Source organism: Girardinichthys multiradiatus, chromosome 20 (assembly GCF_021462225.1).
Source record: "Girardinichthys multiradiatus isolate DD_20200921_A chromosome 20, DD_fGirMul_XY1, whole genome shotgun sequence".
NCBI classification, from domain to species: Eukaryota; Metazoa; Chordata; class Actinopteri; order Cyprinodontiformes; family Goodeidae; genus Girardinichthys; species Girardinichthys multiradiatus.
This window is the reverse complement of record NC_061812.1, coordinates 3964807-3987360: the sequence shown is the minus strand read 5'-3', so window position 1 is coordinate 3987360 and position 22554 is coordinate 3964807. Positions and strand designations below refer to the sequence as shown.

At 39.2% G+C, this 22554-nt stretch overlaps 2 protein-coding genes across 7 annotated transcripts in view; both read left to right on the top strand.

Moving 5' to 3' along the window:
- Positions 1 to 15839, top strand: part of raly (RALY heterogeneous nuclear ribonucleoprotein) — a 100407-nt gene extending 84568 nt beyond the window's left edge. For 4 of the 6 annotated variants that reach the window (XM_047347970.1, XM_047347971.1, XM_047347969.1 and 1 more), the window contains 4 exons: positions 3770 to 3892; positions 6478 to 6641; positions 7065 to 7112; positions 13455 to 15839. In XM_047347970.1, coding sequence (XP_047203926.1) covers positions 3770 to 3892; positions 6478 to 6641; positions 7065 to 7109 — 332 coding nt within the window. In that variant the 3' untranslated portion in view covers positions 7110 to 7112; positions 13455 to 15839. Of the gene's footprint in view, positions 1 to 3769; positions 3893 to 6477; positions 6642 to 7064; positions 7113 to 7256; positions 7575 to 13454 lie in introns of those variants that run through there. The other 2 variants (XM_047347974.1, XM_047347973.1) reach the window with 2 other exon arrangements.
- Positions 1 to 22554, top strand: part of LOC124856956 (nuclear factor 7, ovary-like) — a 605901-nt gene that overhangs the window by 181591 nt on the left and 401756 nt on the right. The gene's annotated exons all lie outside the window — the stretch shown is intronic.

Sequence of the window (22554 nt, the reverse complement as noted above, 5' to 3'; positions counted from 1 at the left end):
GCTAACTTTTTACATCAACATTAATCCAAATTTACTACCATGGAAAGAGACACTAATACGAATAAAATGCAATTTCCAACCCATTTAAACTGGCATGTTATCAATCCAAATGGTAAAAAGCCAGAAACCGAAACTTTCCTCAGAACTCAATAAAGCAGCAACCAGATCACTCTCTTCCAGTAAAGCCAGATAAATGTAAGCTCCGATTTATTTTCTGATAGCCTTAAAAGTTTAAAAGTTCACTGAGTGACAGTAAATCAAAGTGGTGACGGTAAAGTAGTTTCCCTGCGACCTGAACAACATTGTGTCTGACTCATTAACGAACACATGCAGCCGAGCCGCTGCCACAGGGCTCAATCATTACATTCATCTTTCATTTCATTCACTGCAGTGCCAACTAAATAAGTACCTAAGGACAGCTTCAAACAATAGTAAATGCATTGACTGCAGTTTTTAAAATTACATAGATTCGAAAATTCTAAGTAAATTCAATATTAAGTTTTACCTTTGACATGGTCTCCTATTTTAGTTATAGCCTGGAGCCAGTCATGACAATTTTTAACCGCTTCACTGCTCTTCAGTAAATCTTTGACCAGTTGGGTTTACCGACTGCCTTTATCTCCCATACTTGTTTTTAGTAACAAAGGTGCTAAAACTGATGGAGCGTGATGGGAACATTTTATACCATGTAATGGTATAAAAGAAAAAACTAGGCAAAATCCTCATTACAATTTTTAGCAAAAGTATTGCAATTTTATATTTTTCTGAGATGTTGCAGCCCTTGCTTGCAGTTGCATCCTCTCTCCATGTTCAGGTGATGGTTTGATCAGAGCTCTGTGAGATGTTCAGAGCTTGGTATATTGTTGTAGGACCTAACCTGCTTTAAACTTCACTACTGACCTGTCTGCTGTGTTCCTTGGTCTTCAGGACGCTGGTTGTTCTCTAATGTTCTACCAAACCTCTGGGGCCAGAAACAAAACAGCTGGAGGTAATGATGCTGTAACCTGTGAAGTGATTGGTTAGACTGGATTTTAATTTATGGGACTCAGAGTAAAGGGAGGGGGATGTTTATTTGTAAGAAGATTACAAAAAAAAAAATATTTTTGATTTTCCTTCTGCTTTATGGTTTTGCACTGCTTTATAAAATCCCTATACAAATCATTAAAGAATGAGACTTAAACGTGACAATGTGTGAAAATCAAGCGAATGAAAGACTTTTGTTTATTGATGCATTTGGCTTAAATGTTTTTATTAACAGTAGAAATGAGGGGAAAGAGTGCTGAAAATGAAGATAATTATAAGGAGTGAGAAAAACGAAAAACGTCAAACAAGTAGGTGATGGGAAGATTGAATGAGGATTGAGCAATAACTACACTGGTGCAATGTGGTAGTAATTGTGAGTTCAATGCGGAGAAACAAAAACAGCCACCAGATGTGTTGCATGTCTCCAGTTGTTCTCTGCTGTCTTCACTTCATCGGTCCTCCCCTGTCCTGCTTACCAAAAATCTGTTCATCACCCTGAAAATGTTATTTAGTTGTTTTTCTTCTTAAAAGTAATGAAGGTTCGCCCAACTGAGAAGAAAGAGACGTAAACAACGTGAACATTTAGATGACTTCACCTGGTGACCAGAGGGACTCTGAAGGCCAGAACGACTGGGTCACCAGAACAGAAAAGGGCAGGAATATAAGCTCAGCGACAAGAACAGTGAAGAATCCAGCAGGAACGGTCCAGTTTGGATCTGGTTTCGTTCACATGTAGATCAGAGACCTAAATAACTTAACTTGCAGGGAGCTGGTACTTGAATGGCACCAGAAGGCAGGAGTGGTGGCGTCATCAGTGGACCAATGAGGCTACACCGCTAAGAGTGTGCAAAATAAAACTAGTGTCAGCAGACACAGAGGACACATTAGACAACGTTGAAAGGTTCAGCATTGTGGGTTTACAGGAGGTTGTGTTTGTTTTGTGCAGTTGCTCAATATGAGGCCCCAGTAACCCCATGTTGGACCCAGTGGGTCTGTTAATGCTCAACTTATGACTCAATCAGACCAGTTCTTCTGGGTGCGGATTCTCTTTAATAGAACTAAATTATTGCACAATTACACACATATGAATCACCCTGATTTTCTTCTGTCCTACAGATTTTCATTTTTATTCACATAAAAAACTGAGTAAGCTTGATAGCATCTGAGACTATACTGATTTATGCACCATGTTTTAATGCATACCACACAGTAGCCCTGCTCCATAGTCCAAACATATGGGAAATAAAGTTGACTGTTGTCAGCAGGACGCAACCAGTGCTGACCAAACATCCCTTCAGCTCCTTTAAGCCATTATTCCACACAGACCAAGAATTAGACGAATCACCAAGAATTTTTAGACTTTAGGATTCGTGAGGATTCTTGGAATTTTGCTAATTATAATCAGATAGGAATCAGTTAACAATATGCCGAATGCATCTAGGCATCAGATACGAATAAATTTGAATTTGTCACTATCCAAATGTGGGATTTTCTATTGAGATAATAAAAAAGGCCCCCGCCCCTGCTTGGGCATCAGCTCCAAAATGCATTTTCAGCAGAGCGCAGCTGTAGTACTGGTGTACTGGCCCTGGAACTGGAGCATCAACACCAGCTGCTGATAGCTAGAAGAAGACAGTTCAAACAGGAAGGAGAAGCTGATCACAGACCCGCCACTAGGTGTCCGTGGCTGACACCAGCTAGAATATGGTCACTACCACAGACTGATGCTGGACACGTGGGTGGAAGATGAGAATGTCTTAGTTTCGTGGTCAAAACACTGCTTTTCTAATCTCTGACTGAGTTAAGAAAACACAGCAATGTGGGAACAAGGAATCGCGCATATTAGAGCAGAACAGAGAGTAGAACATGTAAATCTGGCTTTGTGAAACTGCTGCTTTCTGAAAATATGACTTCAAGTGTGCATGATAGATGAGGATTCCTCTCCCGTATTTTTTATGTCCAAATGTTCGAGAAGAAGTAAAAGCATTCTTTTAGTCGCACACATCGTGTGCTCTGAAGACCACATCTGGAGCAACCATGCAGGCGTGGGAACTGCTGGGATTTCCTTTGTGGTCCAGAGCTTTGATGTAACTTTTTACTGGGAATAAACTTAAAAATAGGTTTGAATAGGTTTGTTAAACTTAGCGAGTTTAGCAAAATATAGATTTCAGTTCCAGATTGAATCAGGTATTAAAATTCAAGTAGCAAAGGCAGCAAAAATAAAGTGATGTTAAATAGTAAATTCTGTCGGTGGGATTATTTATTTCCTAAATCTTTATGTAAAGTAAATTCTACATATTTAGCAATTCAGAATTTTACTGGAAACATTTGTGTTCATCATTCATCTGTGTGAAAAAGCATCCCTATGAAGGCATCTTTTTTAGCAACATGTTTTACATGTATGCAATTTCTCTGAATAATGTATGTATTTATGTTTTATGGACATTCATGAGATTTTTGTGGCCTTTTTCCTGTCAGATACACAAAACTCCTTATTTCCTGTTGGGCCAGAGATGTAGCAGCAATGGTGAAATTAGGACAGTTGAATAAATTCTGTTGTTAAGTAGGAGATTTCAGCAACGACTAAAGTTTCTGTGCTTCTTGCTGCTTTACCTTGATTTGTAGGTTTTAAAACGTTTCGTTCCTCATCTGAACAAAGTTCCCTATAAAATAAACGTCTGAAGTAGCTCATCGTGCCTTTTATACCAGACATATTTTTTCACCTCCTCTCCCCGTTTCTCTGCAGCAGCGGTGAAAGGAACGGAGCTGCAGGCGATCAAGTCCGAGCTGACTCAGATCAAAACCAACATCGAGGCTTTACTGGGCAGACTGGAGCAGATCACGGAAGAAACACGCATTACCGCCACAGGTAATGCGTAACACATAAACAAGAGCAACTGATCCAGGAAAAAACTGCGGTTCTGTCACTGGAACTGGGTTTCCAACGGAAATCCTGCAGAATCTTTTCAGACTCCTTTAGTTCCTTGAGTTTTTAAAACAATAAAAGGGAATAATATATATATATATATATATATATATATATATATATTGTTGTGCTAAATTATTTGTATGCCTTTGAATAGAAAGGTAAATTAAATTAAAACAAAACGCTTTCTTTGAGCAAAATACTTTGCACAGGAACTGCTGCACCACTTTATTACAAACTGGTAAGAATGGGAGCTTCTTAATGCAGAAAAGTATGTACATTTGTTTAGTAAAAAAAATAGACTTATGAAATGACCCACAATATTCCCTTTAAAATGAATTTTTCATCCACCACTCAGAACAACTCTGAAGTGGTTTTAGAAGATGTTGACAGAGAAAAATGCCATCTGTTTGGGTATTTTTAAGACACTCTAATGATTTTAAGTGGGGCCTTGACAGCTTCAGTTAAACTCAGCCTTTACTTAAAGCTTGGAGGAACATTCAGGGCATGGCCTCATCCTCAGCAATGTTGAGAGTATTATTAACAGAATAATGAGAACCACTTGTGTATCTCTGGTTACCCACTTTTCCAGCCAAACAGCCACTTGTCGGCCTTTGAAGTGTCATAAGAGAATCTTGAAACAGCGTAGGAGCAAAGCAGCATTGTTATGATTATATGGTGCACATAGGGAACAGAGGTCAGGAGGTCACGGGGTGCCCTAACACTGCAACGAGGTTTCTAAAGCTCCGAGATAACCTCCAACTTATTAAATAATTCCTGTTAAATATGTTAATACTATAAAGGTATATCAGCTGCTGTTTTCAGGTCTGGAGGAAAGATTTACTGAATGCAGGCCATTCATCTGACCTTTGGAGACAACCAAGTTGGCAAGAAGATCCTGAGAGAGGGGAGCAAACAACCAGCCATTAATTCATTCAAACACCATCAGTGTGATATCACTGCTAAAGAGTTTATTATGTAGCTTTTTATCTAATATTTAGTCTAAAAACAAAAGATGTAAAAATCAGCCCTAAATGTTGGAAAATATCCAAATGTGATGAGAGCAGGAAGAACGTTACCCTAAACCGCAGAAGACTAAAACACAACAGCAACGAGCATTCCCTTTATTTTCCAGGTTTTTTGCTCTAATTATCCTCAATTTGAGCTTAAGCCTATTTCTTTTGTCAGAAATGAATGTGATATGACCCCGACATAGTTCAATAAATAAGAGCTGGTTCCTGCAAAGCCTCAACAGATGTGAAATTAATAATAACATAAAAGAAAAGGCGGTTTTACCAAATGTTAAAAAATTCAGAAGAAAAAAAGGATAATTTGATCGTGTGGTCCCAGTTCTGGGGCTAAGACTTGAAAAAGAAATGGAAAAAAAAATTTTTCAGACAGTCAGAAGCAAAGACAGAACTGGAAGATCATAAAGACGGGAAAAGCACCAGGAGCCCCGAGTTTCTCCACGTCTATAAGCAATCTGTAAAGCAAATGTTCACTAATGTGATTCCGCACCACATCACTGCTGCCAAGACGAGAAAGAAAGGAAAACACAAACTAAAGTGAAAAGAAAGTACACCCTTTTACGATTTTAAAAGGTTTTATATATCAGGACATAATCAAAATATCCTGGTTCACCATTTATTTAAATCTAACCTTGAATTTTCAAAAGCAAGATTATTATTTAAGTAAAAGAAGCACTACTGCAATATATATTTTACTAAAGTAGAAGTAAAAAGTAGTCATCCAAAAATTTACTCAAGCAAGAGTACAATAGTATTTACTAAAACGGCTTCATGCAGTATCATCAGAATCATCTTGCTGCAAGGCATCAGTAAAGATTATGACGGACGGATTGATGGATTTTCTGTACGAGAAGAAAAAATCTAAACAGTATATTATGTTAAAATGTAATAAACTGCAGTTTAGCATGACTTCATATTTAAATAGTTCATAAATATCTAGCAGTTTCACTTTAGAAACAATATTTAAAAATCATTGGTAAACTCTTTCAAACGATGGACTTACTTGGATTAAATTCCTACAAAATGTTTGTAAATGTTTATTTCATATTCATTTAGGATCCAAATGTGCAAACATTTCCTGACAAAGACCTTAATAATGGAGACCTTCTGCCAGGTGGATAATCATATTCTTCATGAACTACTGTGGTACCCTCAGCCACATCCAGGGACTGTCTAAATGCAAACAACATTCACAAATTTTTCTTTAAATATATCTAATTTAGTCTTTTCATTACCTAAGCTCTTTGCAACTAACTTACTACAATTAAAGACCAAAGGATCATGACCCTCGGAGCTATTTAGGAAAGAAATTCAGGTCTTTTTATCACAGATTTCACTAAGCTTGTATTTGTACAACACTGGTTGTCCTTAAAAGGGCCATAATACATTGAGTTTACCTTAACAAGCATTTCTAGGATTACCCAGCAGGCTTTGCAGTTGCAGATGTTCTGGTGTCAGGTCCATGTTACATCTGAAGCTCTTCTGTGTGTGTTGATGCAGATCTGATCAAAGCAGAGGAGTGTCAGAGCAAGGAAGCATGGCAGGAAGGGGAGGAGACGAGCTCGGAGCTGGAGGATGAGGAGGAGCAGAGACAGAACAGTGAAGCTGAAGAGGAGGAGGAGGAAGAGGGAGAGCAGCGGCAGGATGATGCTTATAACCACGGGGTCTGTGAACGGTTTAATGGCGCATTGAAAGTCTGTGAGAAATAATGAGTTTGTGCTGACTTCATGTTTTCACTTGGTTTTTAATGTTGCTCACAATAAACTTCATCAATTTTTAAATTAGTCAGAAATAAAATCTTCCGGTTTTGTTTCTGATGCTGCAGATGCTTAATTTAACAGTGACGTTACATTTAGGACATTTAGGTGTTGGCTTTTACTTCGGGTTTTAGTCATCCAAGTTATCCTCAGAAATCATTTGCAAAGCTAATTCTAGACCAGCAAATATTTCATTATAATGCTACCAGTAACTTTATTTTCTCCATGAATTTGGAAGAAATGAGGCCAAAACAAAAAGATAATCCTCAAAAACGTCAAAGCTGCAGTTTAAATTGCTGATTCATGTTTGGCTTTTTTGGTTTTGTGCAGGAGAACAGTTCCCTTTCACCAGAGACTGATCCTGTTCATCCTTGAGAGGTGAGTCCTTTTTATTTAAAAGTGGTCGTCAGAATGAAACTTTTTGCAGAATATTTAAACAAGTGGAATGAGAACTGTCTGTTGAGTTTCCTCATGACGTCCTCTTGTTTTTATTTTTGCTTTATTTTTATTTTTTTGCCGTAGTTGGTTCAGCTTTTTGTTTCGTCCACCTCAGCAGCCCAATCAAATCAGAAACCATGAACTCCTCATGTCTCAGCGAGATGAAATGTCCTGTTGTCCTCTGAACCAAGCTGAATCAAGCAGTGATGTTCTGATCCAGTTTATCAATCAGCTTTGAAACTGACAAGGCCCCTGTGAAAAATGTGAATAATGAAACTGTTTTTATTATGAGGTACTGTTCTGAAGAGCGATCCAGTTAGTTCAGGGTCTTTGTACCGGAGTCAAATTCCTTGCTTGTTTGTACAAACTTGGCAATAAAGCTGATTCTGATTCTGATTCTGAGAGGTATGCCTTATTTAAAGTCCAAGGTTTACAAATGAGGTCCTCATAAGGTTCTAAACTGATGTGTAGGTGTTAGCGTGTTATTACTGTGGTTCTATGTTTGGATCATTTGGTGGTTCTGTTGTTTGGTTTCTGTGACTCTCCTTGTTCCATACTCAGTCCAGTCCTTTGTCGCTCTGTTGTTTTAATTATTTGTTTAGTTTCTTATTTCAGTTTTTATCTTTTGTTTTGGGTTTAGTGAGAGTCTTCTTGTGTCTTATTGAATTTCACTGATTATTTATCACCTTCTCAGCATTTATAAGTGTTGTAGTTTTGTTCACTCCTTGTCAGAGTCTCCGGTTGTTTATGAAACATTTGTGTGTTTCTCCCATTGCCTGTCTGCCAGTGGTCTCCTCTCAAATATGACAAAATTATGTGTGCAAAACAAATAAACAGCAGGTTTTTAGGTATTTTCCAAAATATAATGTAGAGCATGCAGATATTAGAGAAATTACAGGAACCCCAAGAGTTCAAACTCTACAGGCCTCAGCTGGCATGAAAAGGTTAAAGTTCATAACAGGACTTTTAGAGAAAGACTGAATAGGAATGGTTTGTTTTTATTGTTGAAAAACAATAAAAACAATATGGCAGAAACTGTTAGATTTAAAAAGCTGCATCTGAAGGAACCACAAGAGTTCTGGAACAAAGGCCATTCAGCAGATGAGAGCAGAGAAGAGATCTCATGATGTGTTGTGAAGATGGAACAAAGTGGAGACAGAAGGACGGTGGCCTCATGTTGAGGTGGAGATCTATTGGACACAAATTCAGCAGAAGTGACAGGTGAGTTAACAACGGAGAGCAGGTGAGGCAACTGGACGACAGGGCAAACAGGCGGGGCAGGTAACTGAAAGATCTGAAGAGGAGGTAAAGAAACTGACTGGCTTAAAACTACTGGGGAGGTGATCATTGACATGGGTACCAGGTGAATCTAAACAACAGATATGCTGCAGATGTGAGAGGATCTGAACTGAGGACCAGAGGGGAAAATAATCAGTTGACACAGAAATGATTGAACAGGACAAAAAGGATGAAGAAGATAATCAAACAGATTATCAGAAGAAGCAGCCCATGTCTCAAACTCTGGCTGATGATTTGATCTCAGCCGCAGGTACTCTGCATTTTTCAGTCATTGGGTTGATTATGAACTCAGAGTATGAAGGAGTCAGAAGTGAGGACATCAGCTGAAGCTTGACCCAAACTGGGTCATCACCAGGACATGATCCCAAACACAGCAACAAATCTACAACAGAATCACCTGAAACAGGAAGGCTGTGGGTGTAGCAACGGTCCAGTTAAAGTCCTCAACTTTTGCCTATTTGAGATGCTGTGGTTGGACTTTCAGATAGCTGTGCAGAAATTAATGTCTGTGTTGAGACCCACAGCCATGGCAACAACATGAAAGATGTGGTACAAACTTTTCTGGAACTTTCTAAATAAAAAGCATTTAACCTACTTCCAACATTCGGAAAAGGGGGGTAACAGCGGACTTCCCATGATGCCACTGGCCGTATAAAACCCCCACCTTCCCAATGGTCCGATCTCTTCCACACCGGTGATCATCGGGACAGGGGAGGCACATTTTATCTGATCTTGCATTGTGAATGGTTGTCTAAACGTCTGCTGATTATTGCCTAAATTAGTTAAAAGACTAACTTAACTTCATTTCCAGATTCTTCAAGATAATCCTTGGTTCTCAAACATAAACATTGCATGGTAATGTTGCATCACTCTTTTGGTCATAATTATCAATCATCTTTAATCAACTTGTTTATATTGTACATAGTCCATTAGTCTTCATTATTCTTTAATTCTGCTTGGTAGTTTAGTTGGATTGTTTTAGCAAAGTAAAGAGTTCATTGATTGAAATATGTTTGACTTTGAGTTGACTTATTTTTGTTAATAAATTCTTGTATTTTAAGAAATTGTGTGAATTTATTCCATATATGTGCAGAGTTCATGCTGTTCAATAATGTCAGAGCTCGTCTCACACCTTTCTATTTTGTCCTAATACCATCGCCTTACTGGGCTGGTATTCACAGGACAATCCTTAACAGACCATAATATTATTTGATAAAATATTAAATTATTAATATTAAATATTAAATTATTTTTTCAGATTCATATTTACAACATCTGCAAACCTTGGAACCAAAGCAATGTTAAAAAATGGTTTTGACATTAAATTATTTTACAACCTTGCGAAGAACAGACTTGTTTATGCCCTGACTATGCCCTCTTGAAAATGTATTTTAAGACATTGTTAACTTTCTTTTTACTCTGTGTGAGAAGTTTCACTGAACCAAACAATCTCTAAAATTTAAAGCTGTGGTTTAAATTTGTTAAATATGTCCTTAAACAGATGGAAAACTTGAACAATGTGGAGCTGGTCTCCTTTTAAAGTCAGGAGGAAATTAACAATTTGCGCAGGCTCAGGGCAAAGAGCAACAATAACACGCAGCCCCATGCATCTGCTTCACATGCTCACACTCACATGCTCTGTTATAGATGCTAAATCCCTCCCATGCTTAAGTAAACTTAAAGTAAGCTGAAAGTTGTCCACGGTTCACCACCAAAAAGGGAACGGTCTGTCTTTCTTTCATTCAGCTCACGTCTTTGCAGCCTTTTCTTTTTTTTTTTGCAAAGTCGCATCTTTTTCTGAAGAGCAACTACAAAGCTTAAGGGATTCCCATGAATCCAGAAATATTAAGCAGATCTTTTTTCCTTAGTGTCTTCGTGTTGATTTAATTATGTCATCTGCTTGGTTAATGTTTGATCGTATGGATGGATAAATAACTCGTTTTCCTGTTGCTAATGGAAATGGAGGAGATCTCAGCCATCCACAAACTAAACAACAATCTTTTCAGTTGGATCAGTGATTTATCTGCTCACCTCTGCAGATTAGACCTCATGACTCCAACATTCATGGTTTGGTGGTTCTTGGCATTATAGAAATGCACATAAAAACCAGAAATTTAAATCCTTGCAGAGATGTTAGAATCACTGACACTGAACAGGTATTTCAACACATTATAGTCTCCTTGTTCCTGGGAGCTCTGTTTGGACCTGAATGGAAAAACTGATCAACTCTGATTCCCAGGAACTGGCTGGAAAAGCTGGTGAACAACTCTTTCTCTGAGTATTTACATAAATGCCTGAAACATGAACTTAGAGATACATTTTCCACATCTTTGCCAGGTGGTGCATCAGATAATGTCCACAGATCTCGCAGTGATTATACAGAGATTCACCGGATTCTCCATATCTGACCATCTGAGAATAACAAACCGGCAAATTGGTTTGGAAAGGAGCCTGAGAAAGAAAAGCTTACAGCCCACCAAGTTCTTCCACTAATATGGATAAAGTCCAATTTCAAACATCTCTGGAAAATGTTGCAGGCCTAAAATGCAGCAATGAGACCAGTTTTACAAGTCCAAAAATATCACTACATATATGTGGTTGTTAGCATTGTGGAATCTACTGATCTACTTGGTGGACTCCCAGCTATCACTGAAGTCTACTTCTTCAGGAACATGAAGGTTCCTTATTCAGCTACCGAGATGATGGAGAAAGAAAGAGGGACCGACCTAAAGGTTTGTCAGAAAAATGAGGTAAAGTCCAAATCCTGCTGCCTGTGAAAGCCAGCCTAAAATGCTGCAGACAAGTTAACAGGATTCCCTCTGAGGAGACGGGATATCCCAACAGCTGAACTTATCAAAGCAACTCCAACATGATTTAAAAATTCTTGTAAATTCTTGTATAATTTATCCAGGCATTCGTTACACCTAATTATCCTTAATTAGTTAAAAATAATCAAACCAAATCTTTACTCACCACTCTTTGACACTTTGAAGAATAATGAAATCAAACAAATAAAAAAATAATATTTTTTCTAATTGCTGAATAAATAAATAAATAATTATTATGTTTGTTTCTCTGGATCAAAGTGAACAGAAAACCTTCTGAACCATGACTTTAAACCCAGGGGACTTGCTGAAACTTGATTAAACCACTTATTATCAGACATAACTGTGTCTCCTTAGCATCTTTAAAAGAATCATCTGGATGAATAAATGAGATAAAATGCAAACAGTGGAATGCCACAAAAAATACCACCATTCTTCTTTAATGTGTTAGACGGACAATTAGAGTCACAAAAACCTTTTCTGCTGAACACAGAGATCATCTTTTTCCGATGTAACTGAATGAGACTGAGGAAAACAACTCAATTTAAGGTTTGGTGTGGGGTTTATTTTTTGCTGGAATTGTGTCAGACCACTGAATCATTCTGGAGGCAACCATTTTACATTTGTTGTCTCCAACCAACAAGTCAAACTAGAAACCAGCCCATAAATCAGCAGTGAGAGAAGCTCACCAGTTTAACAGAAAGGGTGTAATATTTGCTGATTTACGCCCCTGTGGTGCGTCGTGTCTAATGGAAGAATTGTAAATCTGCGTGACATTCTTTGCATTTTTTAAATAGTTTCCCCTCTACTTGTTCAAGCTCTTGTGACATTAGAGACTTTCTGTTTGTCTCCATCTATCATTGCAGAAAAGCAAACAATTGTTCAACGCTTAAACTTGTGGAGTCCCAAGAAGTCTGAACATGTTGTTATGAGTATTGCAGCTGAAATGGAAATTATAATGCATGGTTTATTGTTGCCACCTGTGAGATCTAGACATGTTTATAATGTGGATCAATGATGCTTTTTGAACCGGTTACAAACGTCTGAACTGCAGGTCACGTTTGGTTTGGTTCCCCATGATTATACATTTTGTGGTTCCTGTGTTGGTTACATTTTTCTTGCATTTGTGGATCTTTGTATCAGAGCCTTTTTTGTTTTGTAATTAGTTTGGTTTTCATTCCTCCAAACACTCTAAGTTTCAGTTCACTAATTACCACACCTGAGTTCCTTAAATCATTACCTCCCATAATCTATAAATTATCCTGTTTTTATTTTCTGACCCTCAAATTTATTTCATTGTGTTTATATTCACAGGCTCAAACCTTGATTTGGAAGGTTTCCTAAATCTCTTTCACGTAGAATTAGGACCAAACTATAAAGTAACAAATTCATCAGTGTGGGCAGTCTTTGCAGGGTCTCCTGCAGCATATTAACAATGAACTTGGTTCATTACATATATGAAGTAACTCAAAGTGTTTATGAATACACGAAACCTAAATACAGATGCGGTTTGGATTTTAATGCATCATGTCTTCAGATTGGACCAGTCCATGTTTTCTTACTGAAGAGCAACGAGTAAAAAGTAACTTACCTGCTCATGACGCATCAGAACACTGTGAATTCCACCCTATACATCTCAGTATGACTGCATGTTTACAAAAGGAGCGCATCATGTTGAACACACAATACTTCAAAGATGTGGCAGGACTTGATGCTCCATCAAATCTCCACAAAATCTGGTCAGAGCTGAAGAGGTGTGTGTGAACAAGGCAGCCTTCAAACCTGACCCAGTTTCAGCCGTTCCTGCCAGAGGAATGGGCCAAAATTCCTGCAAACTATTTATTGTGCAAGGATACACAAACATTCATCCAAAATCATTAAGTTTAAAAGGGAGTTCTAATAAATACTGAGGAAATTTATCTAAATTTGAAGATTTTGAAGAGAGGTTTTTAAAAATCTCCAAAAAGCACATTCTGCCTTTTTTTCTGGCATCTTTCAAAGGTTTATTCTGATTTAATCTTATAATCTTTTTTAATCACCTTTTACATGTCTTACAATGCACATATATATTACATAATGCAATGTATATAAATATCTGCTTTCAGCTGCATTGCTTTTATTGGTACCAACAGTTATTTTTCTGTGCTTTCTGTTTTAGGAGGTGTTGAGGAGACAGAAAGATGGAAAGCTGTGAACCAACGAGTGGATTTAATCACAGGAAGGCCATCAAACAGCAGGGACTCTCAGAAACACACGTGCTAACACAGATACACTGAAAAGAGACAGACTCGACACGTTGTCCAAGCCACAGGAAGACACTAAAACAGCAGGAACTACCAGAACGCATCAGTTATAAATATTTCTAAACGCACATTCATGGAGACTCAGCTCTGTGTCTACACCATGGGGAGATAGTAAAAACAGCAGGCTGTTGTCAGACTGGTTTCATGCACACTTCATGAAACATCTCTCCATGCTACTGCAGCGTCGTTTGGGAAAACCAAAGATCCTCCCAGATCTTAAAACACAACCAAATGAACATCATCCTTTTTAAATCAACTTTCTACGCATTTCAGAGGAATTTTAGCTTGTATAATTCCTACACCATGGAGCTGAGCTAAAGCTGATTTCATGTTTATGTATTTTTGTTTATGTTCAATAAATAATCCCAGAATAAATTATTTCACATAGGGGTAAATAAAGGGGATCCAGAGGCTGTAACCTGATTTTATTTCAATCCATATCAAGCTGCCAAACAGTTCAAATTAGTTCACTACATTTAACCAGTTTATCCATCATTTTAAGACATTTGGTATGCCACCAAACTGTTTTATTTACAAACAACAACAAGGTGAAACCAGTGCAAGAATAACTTTTAGATAAACTCATAACTTGTGCTTTCATGATATTTGTACAACTTTGGAAATGTTTACAGTTGGTTGTGTGTAAAAATGGCTTCATTTGAAACTGCCTGCAAAAGGTTTTAATAAATGTTGTGAAAGCTGCAAATCAGCAACCTTCAGCCAAGCTTATTCTGCACAAAATCACTCAGCCAATCAGATGCAACGATTGTTCGCTATTTTGATAAAGTTTGTCCCTTGTTAATGTAAAATGCAAGAAGATTATTTTCAACAGTGTATAATGTCATCAACAATCCAAGAATGTCTGGGAGAGGGGGGAGAAAAAACATGGTTTTAAAGCACAGATAAAAGGCTGCTGCAGCTGCTGTATGTGAAACACAAACTTCACGCACTTTTCATGCTCCGTCTTCATGTCTTCTGGTTTGTTTTCCTTTATTACCAACATCTGCTTCTCAGCTTATAAATTCTGCTTTTGCTCTCCACTTTTCATAAACAACTGTTCTATTTTCTTATTAATCTCTCTAACATGTTTTGCATTTTGATTTCTATACCTTTGAGAATTGTCATGTTTTCTTTGTCTGTCTACTTCTACATGTACATGAACTTTAATGACATCCTATTCTTAATCCAAGGTCCAATGTGTTGATAGCTGTTGCCAGCAATTAGTCTGTAAACATCTTGCAAGGTTTAGGAGTGTGTTTATAGTTAGATGAGAAAACCAGAACTGCAGCCTCTGCTGTAGGTCATCCCAAAGGTGTCCATGAAGGTTGAGGTCAGACTCTGTGAAGGACAGGCAGATGTCTCCACACCTGCAGCCATGGAAGTGACTGGAACACTCACCTCACCAGAGGTTAAAACCCAGTTTCACTTATAAACGGCTTAATGTTGTCATAACATTTACATGTATCAGTTCAATGTATTGTGTATTATTGCTTCTGCTGCAGTTTATCAGAATCCCTGGAGAAATGTAAAAAGTTCTCTTTTTTAATAACTCAGAAAAGGTCAGGAGTTGTTTCTAATTGTAGCAAAGAAATAGTTTCTGCCTCACAATAACGATCTCTCACTCTTGACATGGATTATTCTCTTTTTTTTAAATTACATCCGGATTAGACCTCCAGCCCAATTCTCTGACCCATGGGGCAGCCTTCCTAGAAAACAGGCTGTTCATATTACAGCTTTGGGGCAGCAGATGTTCAGTACTGTTAGGAGTAACACTGAAATGTGTAGTAACAGCCCGGAAGAGTCATCAAGGAACAAATATAAAACTAGCCATGTAAAATCATGTTAAACTGGGCTTTCTTGAGCTTCTCCCTTTGAACAAGCTGTATCTGCCTCATCACTGATTGTTTAATTGGTTTTTATCACTTTACACTCTGCAGGGTCATGAGTGTCCACCTGCCCACCTGCAGTAATTTAACATAACAGTGGACAAATTAAGTAGACCACTCTATAAATGACCCTATGTGAAAAAGTAAATACCCCCTATACCTAGTTGATCAAGTCTTGGCAGCATCTAGTGTTTGTCATAACTGGTAATGAGTCTTTAACTTCTCTGTGGAGAAGCTCTGGCCCACTCTTCTTTGCAGAATTGGTTTAATTCAGACATATAGGAATAATTTGATTGCAGTGATTGCCTCAAAAAGTTGTGCAACAAAATATTAAGTTAAGGTACCATCATTTTGTCCAGGCCTGTTTCATGAGTTTATTTTTTAAATAATTCTGTTGAAACATGTTTGAAAAACAATGTCTGACTTTCATTTGTTCATTTTCATAGAATTTTTATTCATTATTACCTTTGTGAGATTCAAGTTATTTCTGTGACCATTGTGGGTTTTTCTTTCATTAACCGAGGGGTACCAACAATTTTGTCCATGTGTGTATAACTGAGCAGGGGTTCTCCAGTAATGGTTGAATAGTAGAAAAAGTCCCAGCTGAAAGATCCACAACGTCAGGGTCAATAAGGTCAGAGGCCTTTCAAAGGTCTCTTCTCCTCTTTGCCAATTTGAATGTCCCCTTTGGTACCCTGACGTTTCCCTTTCTCTGTTCATTGTGTCCCTGTAAACAAACTCAGTACCTAAAGCTTGGTCTATGAGTTGATTTTCATGGATCTTGGAGATAGATGGTCATAATAAAAGCTCAAATCTCACATATAATTACATAAAGTTAAATTTCTTTGAATTATCTGAAATTACCAGCTGACTCTTGATAAGACACATCCAGGGGTGGATGGGTTCCCTCTGTACCTCAGAAACTGTTGACATATTAGAAAAGATTCAGAACATTTGTCTTTGAGGATCCAAGTTGGGCAGCACTGGGTTAGAGCTCATCTACTGAATCCATCTTGAAAAGCCAACACCTTTTACGATGCTTTCAGCACCATCCATGCAGGAGGCTCGGCAGCAGCAGCAGCAGCTGACCCCTGCATTCTGGTTTCAGCCCAACAGAGAATCGCTGGTATTACCAACAAACTGCTACTGCAGCTCAGATCTGAACAGTTTCACAATATTTAACATTTTAAACTAAATTACCTGCAAACATGATGAATTTGGTGCTTCATATTTCTTCATATAACATTTCTGAAACCATCTAATGTTTTTTTTTTCCAGTCTGACTCTCAGCCAACAGATACCAACCACCTGATGTTTGATCAATCTGCCAAAACAAACCTGGTGAGGATATGGTGTTCCTGCGGTGTAAAACATACGTAGAATTGGAAAAATAATTTGTCCAGGTGTGCCAAGGAATTGCACCCTTGTGGGTAAACTTTGGTTTCACAGAACGCCATTTCTGTAGAACAAAGAAACCCACATGTTCTGCACACTGGAGAGCGGGCGGGCTTTTTTTTTGGATGGAGAAATTCTCTTCTGTCAAGAGCTGCTCTGTTTTTTTATGTTACTGTTTCCTGTGGATGCTCATTTTTCCATCCACTATTCTGGGTTCTGTGGTGGTAGAAATTAGACGATTATTGTCCAATGACAATTTGCAGGTTTTTCTTGCAGCAACAGATTTCTTCACTTTTTCAGCAGCATCGTTGCTTCCAGTTTTCTTAAAGAGCCAAGAAGCAGAGGTAGTTACCGCAGGCCCCCATATCCTCCAAAATGAAGAGCATGGAGTTTATGTTTTCATTTAAAAGTAAAGTATATAATAGACAAGAGTTTCATATTCCAAGTCATAATATTTCAGCAATTCCTTTTTGCAAGCTTTCTCTGAAAGAAATGGATATCTAGAGACACATTCCTGCTTACACAATCATTGTGGATAGCTGAAGTACAGACGTGACAGTTGGAATTATGATTATTGATTAATTAATCTTTATCAATAATTATAATTAAAAATCATAATTTGACTAAATTAATTTCTTAACCCAAATTCTCATTTTTGAATCGAGACCAGAGATGTCTTCTGGTGTTGTAATTGTGGCTTAACGCCTCTGATAATTACAACCGTTAAATACTCAGTAATAATTGATAACTATAACCAGAGATGTCACTGTTTAATTGACCGTTTCCGCCGAAACGTGTGGGACTTTTAACCTTATCTTGACTGACGAATCAGTCTTGCACAAAATAAACACAGAACGCTCTCTCTTTATCTATGTGAATATTTATTAAATCACAGCCTTGATACACTCGTTCTTCTGATTTAATAATCCTCACCTACTCAAACATGCAAAGCTCTTCACAAAAGGGGTAAAATATCTAACTAAACAAAATAAAGCAAAACAGCAGTGTGGAATCAAACCAGCAGTTATGGCAAAAGTGATAATATGACAAAGGGGTGGTGAGTGGAGGTGGGGGCGCAGCTCCAACTGTAACTCAGTTATACTCAGTCATAAAACTTCCCCCAACTCTGCGAGGTGAGCAGACAAAGGGTTGTAAAACTTTTGGCGGCAAGCTAGTAGGCAGTAAGGTTGAAGACAAAGAAAATGGGGAATTTCACCATGAGGTTATTTTAACAGTCCAGTCTCACAGCGCACCTGCGCTTGCTCTCGGGTGTTCAACAACCCTGCAAAACACACACAAAGCTGGGGAGCGCGGCGGCCTCCAGACATCCAACACGGCACATCAAAGTTTCAATAAAAATGTTACATGCACATATCATTCAGATCACATTAGATTAAATAGCGAATCTCATCGCACTAAAACCTCCTGTACCCTACCCAGAGTTTCTAAGAAAGAAAAAAATAAATAAAAGATGGGTTTTACTTGTCGTTGTCTTCCTTCTGAGCGGGGTTGAGAGAGAATGGGGTGGAAGTTGGAAGTTAATGTGTGTCCACAGTTAACTTCAGGAAAAGCGGTCAATCTTCGTCCTCTGGCCTCCTTGGCGAAAGGGAAAATATGATCTGACCATCAGCAGTCGACCAGGACCAAAACAAGGGGGCGATTCGTCTCCTTGAAACTCCGTGGTTTTTTAGTTACCTTTTAAAACTCACGTCTTCAATCGGCAAAGTGAAATTTCTGGCCTTCTTATTCCAGAAACCTCAGTTATGAATTCTTCGTTGGCCAACGAGAGAGAATAAATGAAATCCACTCAGGACACTTCTCCAGGTGATGCTTCAGATGTTGGTAACTGTGCCACGGTCTCCAGCTGAAGGCGAGTGTTCAAAATGGGTGCCTTCTTATATAGCGTCCCGTGACGTCAGACTTGGGGCGCCCCGTCATATCAGTCGCAATGTCCGACGGGATCTGTAGGCACGGACTGTCCTGGATACAAAATGGCCGAAAACGCCAGGAGGCCTGGTGGTGTCCAGCAACATGCAAATGGTCCAATATTCAGCAAACAAGTGGTCCAACATGACCAAGATAAATATTCTCATTATTACAAGTCATTTTATCCAAAACTTTCTGTCTAAAATTTCAGTCTATTACCTGGTCCAGATATCTCTAACATAATGTAACATGTTCAAAAACATCGTGTAAATGTTCTTAGGGCTATTTAATGATGATACAACTTCTGGTAGGAAATGCTATAGGGGAAAAAATTATGCTATTAAATCCTATCTTTTCCTATTTAAATCATTCAGATGTGGTCTGTATAAAGTGGATCTGCAATGCTCTGGTTTGAATTTGTCGTTATTGTAGCTCCTCAGACATTCATTTTACTCATTTTTTAAGCTTTCTTTTCGACCGTCTCCTTTTGCTGCGGTCTTTTTAAATGCAAATAAGGCACTTCACAACCCGTCCCTTTCCGGCTGCCAAGCCTCCCACTCCACCCAATTCGGCAGGTGCAGGTGAATGATGGCTCCTGCCTCACTGCTTTAGACCTCTGAATAAAACAAGATTCCATTACTTTATTTGACCTCCATAACTATCAACAAATGTCTAAAAAACAAGAAGTATAAACAAAATCATTGCACCAACAATGTGCTACGTTTACTAATGCATGAGAATAACAGCACTAAAACTAATACTGTAGCTGTAATCCTTCAAATCCAACAAACAGCGATGGTTGATTAACAGGCTTTGCTGAGCTGCAATTACCTAAATCAGGTGTGTTAAAACAGGAAAGGTCAGGATCTTAAGAGGACTGACTTTGAACACCCCTGCCCCAGTAGACTACGTGAAAAATGTAATTTCTTAAACAATAGCTGATGTTGGACCACTTGTTTACTGATTATTGGACCATTTGCAGTCTGCTGGACACCAGTATGCCTTTCGGCGTCATCGGCCATTTTGTATCCCAGTATAGTCCACTACTACAAATCCCAGCGGGCACTGCAGCTGATATGACGGGGCATCCCAAGTCTGACGTCACAGGAGACTATATAGGAAGGTGGCCCTTTAAGGAGGTGTTTTCAACTTGGGACCGAGACGCGGTTACCTCGCAACTGGAGCATTACTCTGGAAAATAAATTCCACGTAGACTTTCATTCATTCTCCCCGTTGGCCAACGAGAAAACTAAACGAATTAAGCTTACAGGAATAAGAAGGCTTTTAAGTTTCCAACTTTACCGATCGAAGACGTGGGTTTAACATGTAACCAAAAAACAAAGAAAGCTGGAGGACCTGATAACGTCTCACCATCATGCCTGAAAGCCTGAGCATATCAACTTGCTCCGATCTTCACAAGGATCTTCAACAAGTCACTGGTGAAATGTGAGGTCCCCTCCTGCCTCAAACGATCCACCATCATCCCGTTCCCAAAAAACCCACCATCGTAGGATTAAATGACTACAGGCCAGTAGCCCTGACGTCTGTGGTCATGAAATCCTTTGAGCGGCTGGTGTTGAAGCACCTGAAAGACATCACAGGCCCCCTGCTGGACCCCCTGCAATTTGCTTACTAAGCAAACAGGTCGGCAGACGATGCTGTTAACTTAGGTCTACACTTCATCCTGCAACACCTCGACCGTCCAGGGACGTATGCCAGGATCTTGTTTGTAGACTTCAGCTCGGCCTTCAACACTATCATACCAGACATCCTAAACCAGAAGCTCACACAGCTCAACGTCCCAGCCTCCACCTGTCAGTGGATCAACAGCTTCCTGACGGACCGACAGCAGCAGGTGAGACTGGGGAGCATCTTCTCCCGATCCAGATCAATAAGTACTGGTGTCCCCCAGGGGTGTGTTCTATCCCCACTCCTCTTCTCTCTGTACACAAATTACTGCACCTCATCGGACCCGTCTGTGAAACTCCTTAAGTTTGGAGACGACACCACTGTCATTGGACTGATCCAGGACGGTGATGAGTCTGCATACAGACAGCAGGTGGATCGGCTGGTACACTGGTGCGGTCAGAACTACCTTGAACTGAACCCACTCGAGACTGTGGAAATGGTGGTGGACTTTCGGAGAACACCACCACCATACACCCCCCTCACCATCCTCAACAACACTGTATCGGCCGTGGACCACTTCAGGTTCTTAGGAACCACCATCTCTGAGGACCTGAGATGGTCTTCACACATAGACACTGTTCAAAAGAAGGCCCAGCAGAGACTGTACTTCCTGAGGCAACTCAAGAAGTTCAACCTTCCACAGGAGCTGTTGGTCATCTTCTACACTGCCATCATTCAGTCTGTCCTGTCTTCATCCATCTCAGTGTGGTTTGGATCATCCACAAAACAGGACAGGTCCAGACTGCAACGAATAATCAGGACTGCAGAGAGAATAATCAGAGCTGACCTTCCCTCCATCCAGGACTTATACAGGTCTAGGGTCAAGAAAAGAGCTGCCAAAATCTCTGCCGACCCCACACACCCTGCTCATAAACTGTTTAGAGTTTTACCTTCAGGCCGCCTCTACAGAGCACTGTTCACTAAAACCAGCCGCCACAGAGATAGTTTCTTCCCCCAAGCTGTTTCTCTGATGAACATTTAATAGAGTACAAAACAACAGCATACAGATGTTGCAAATGCACCTTTTTATTATATATGTGTATATTGTACATTGTAAATATGTATATTCTGTAATGCAGAATATTGCATTGTACATTGTATATTGTACATTGTAAATTTAAAATTGTAAATTTGTATATTCTGTAATGCAAAAACAGAACAAAAGAGCAAAGTGTACCGGAGGCAAATTCCTTGTTTGTATGTACGAACGTGGCAATAAAGCTGATTCTGATTCTGATTCTGATAAGCGCCGTTTAACTAAATAATCTGAACTGAAAGTATCTGTGTAGTTATGCTGCTATAGGCTTAGGCTGCTGGAGGACATAATGACCACTTTCACCCTCTTCGCTACATTCTCACACTACTCTCCAATTTTGCATTATTTGCTGTTATTTCAGCTTTTAACATTGTTCTCTCTTTTCTCTTCCTAGAAGCTACACCTGGCCTGGCTCTGTGTCTGCCTGTGACACCTTTCTGGAGAGGGGAATTGTCCGAGCTTCTGCTGGCAACAACTTAATGCTCACCTTCTACAGATGATCCACATGGCCCTGTCTTTTAGTGTTTAACCCTTTCTCTCTCCTAGACATGGCTACTGACTGAGCTTCTACTGTGACTAACTCTATGTTCTCTCTTTCAGACTCTAACCTTGAAAACTGACTCAGAGTTTATCTGTTCTTTCTTTCTAGATGAAACGACTAAAGGAGCTACATCCATTAACATTTACTTTTCCTTCCCATAGAAAGTACTCCTGGATCAGTGCTTCTTTGTTCTCTTTGTGTCTCTGCTCTGTTCTCTCAAACCTCCAGTCGGTCGTGGCAGATGGCCGCTCACACTGAGCCTGGTTCTGGTTCTGCTGGAGGTTTCTTCCTGTTAAAAGGGAGTTTTTCCTCTCCACTGTCGCTACATGCATGCTCAGTATGAGGGATTGCTGCAAAGTCAACGCCAGTGACTGTCTACTGTCTCTACATGCTCATCCAGGAGGAGTGAATGCTGCAAGTCACTGACTGGATGTAATCTGCTGGGTTTCCTTAGATAGAAAAACTTTTTATCCAATTTGAAT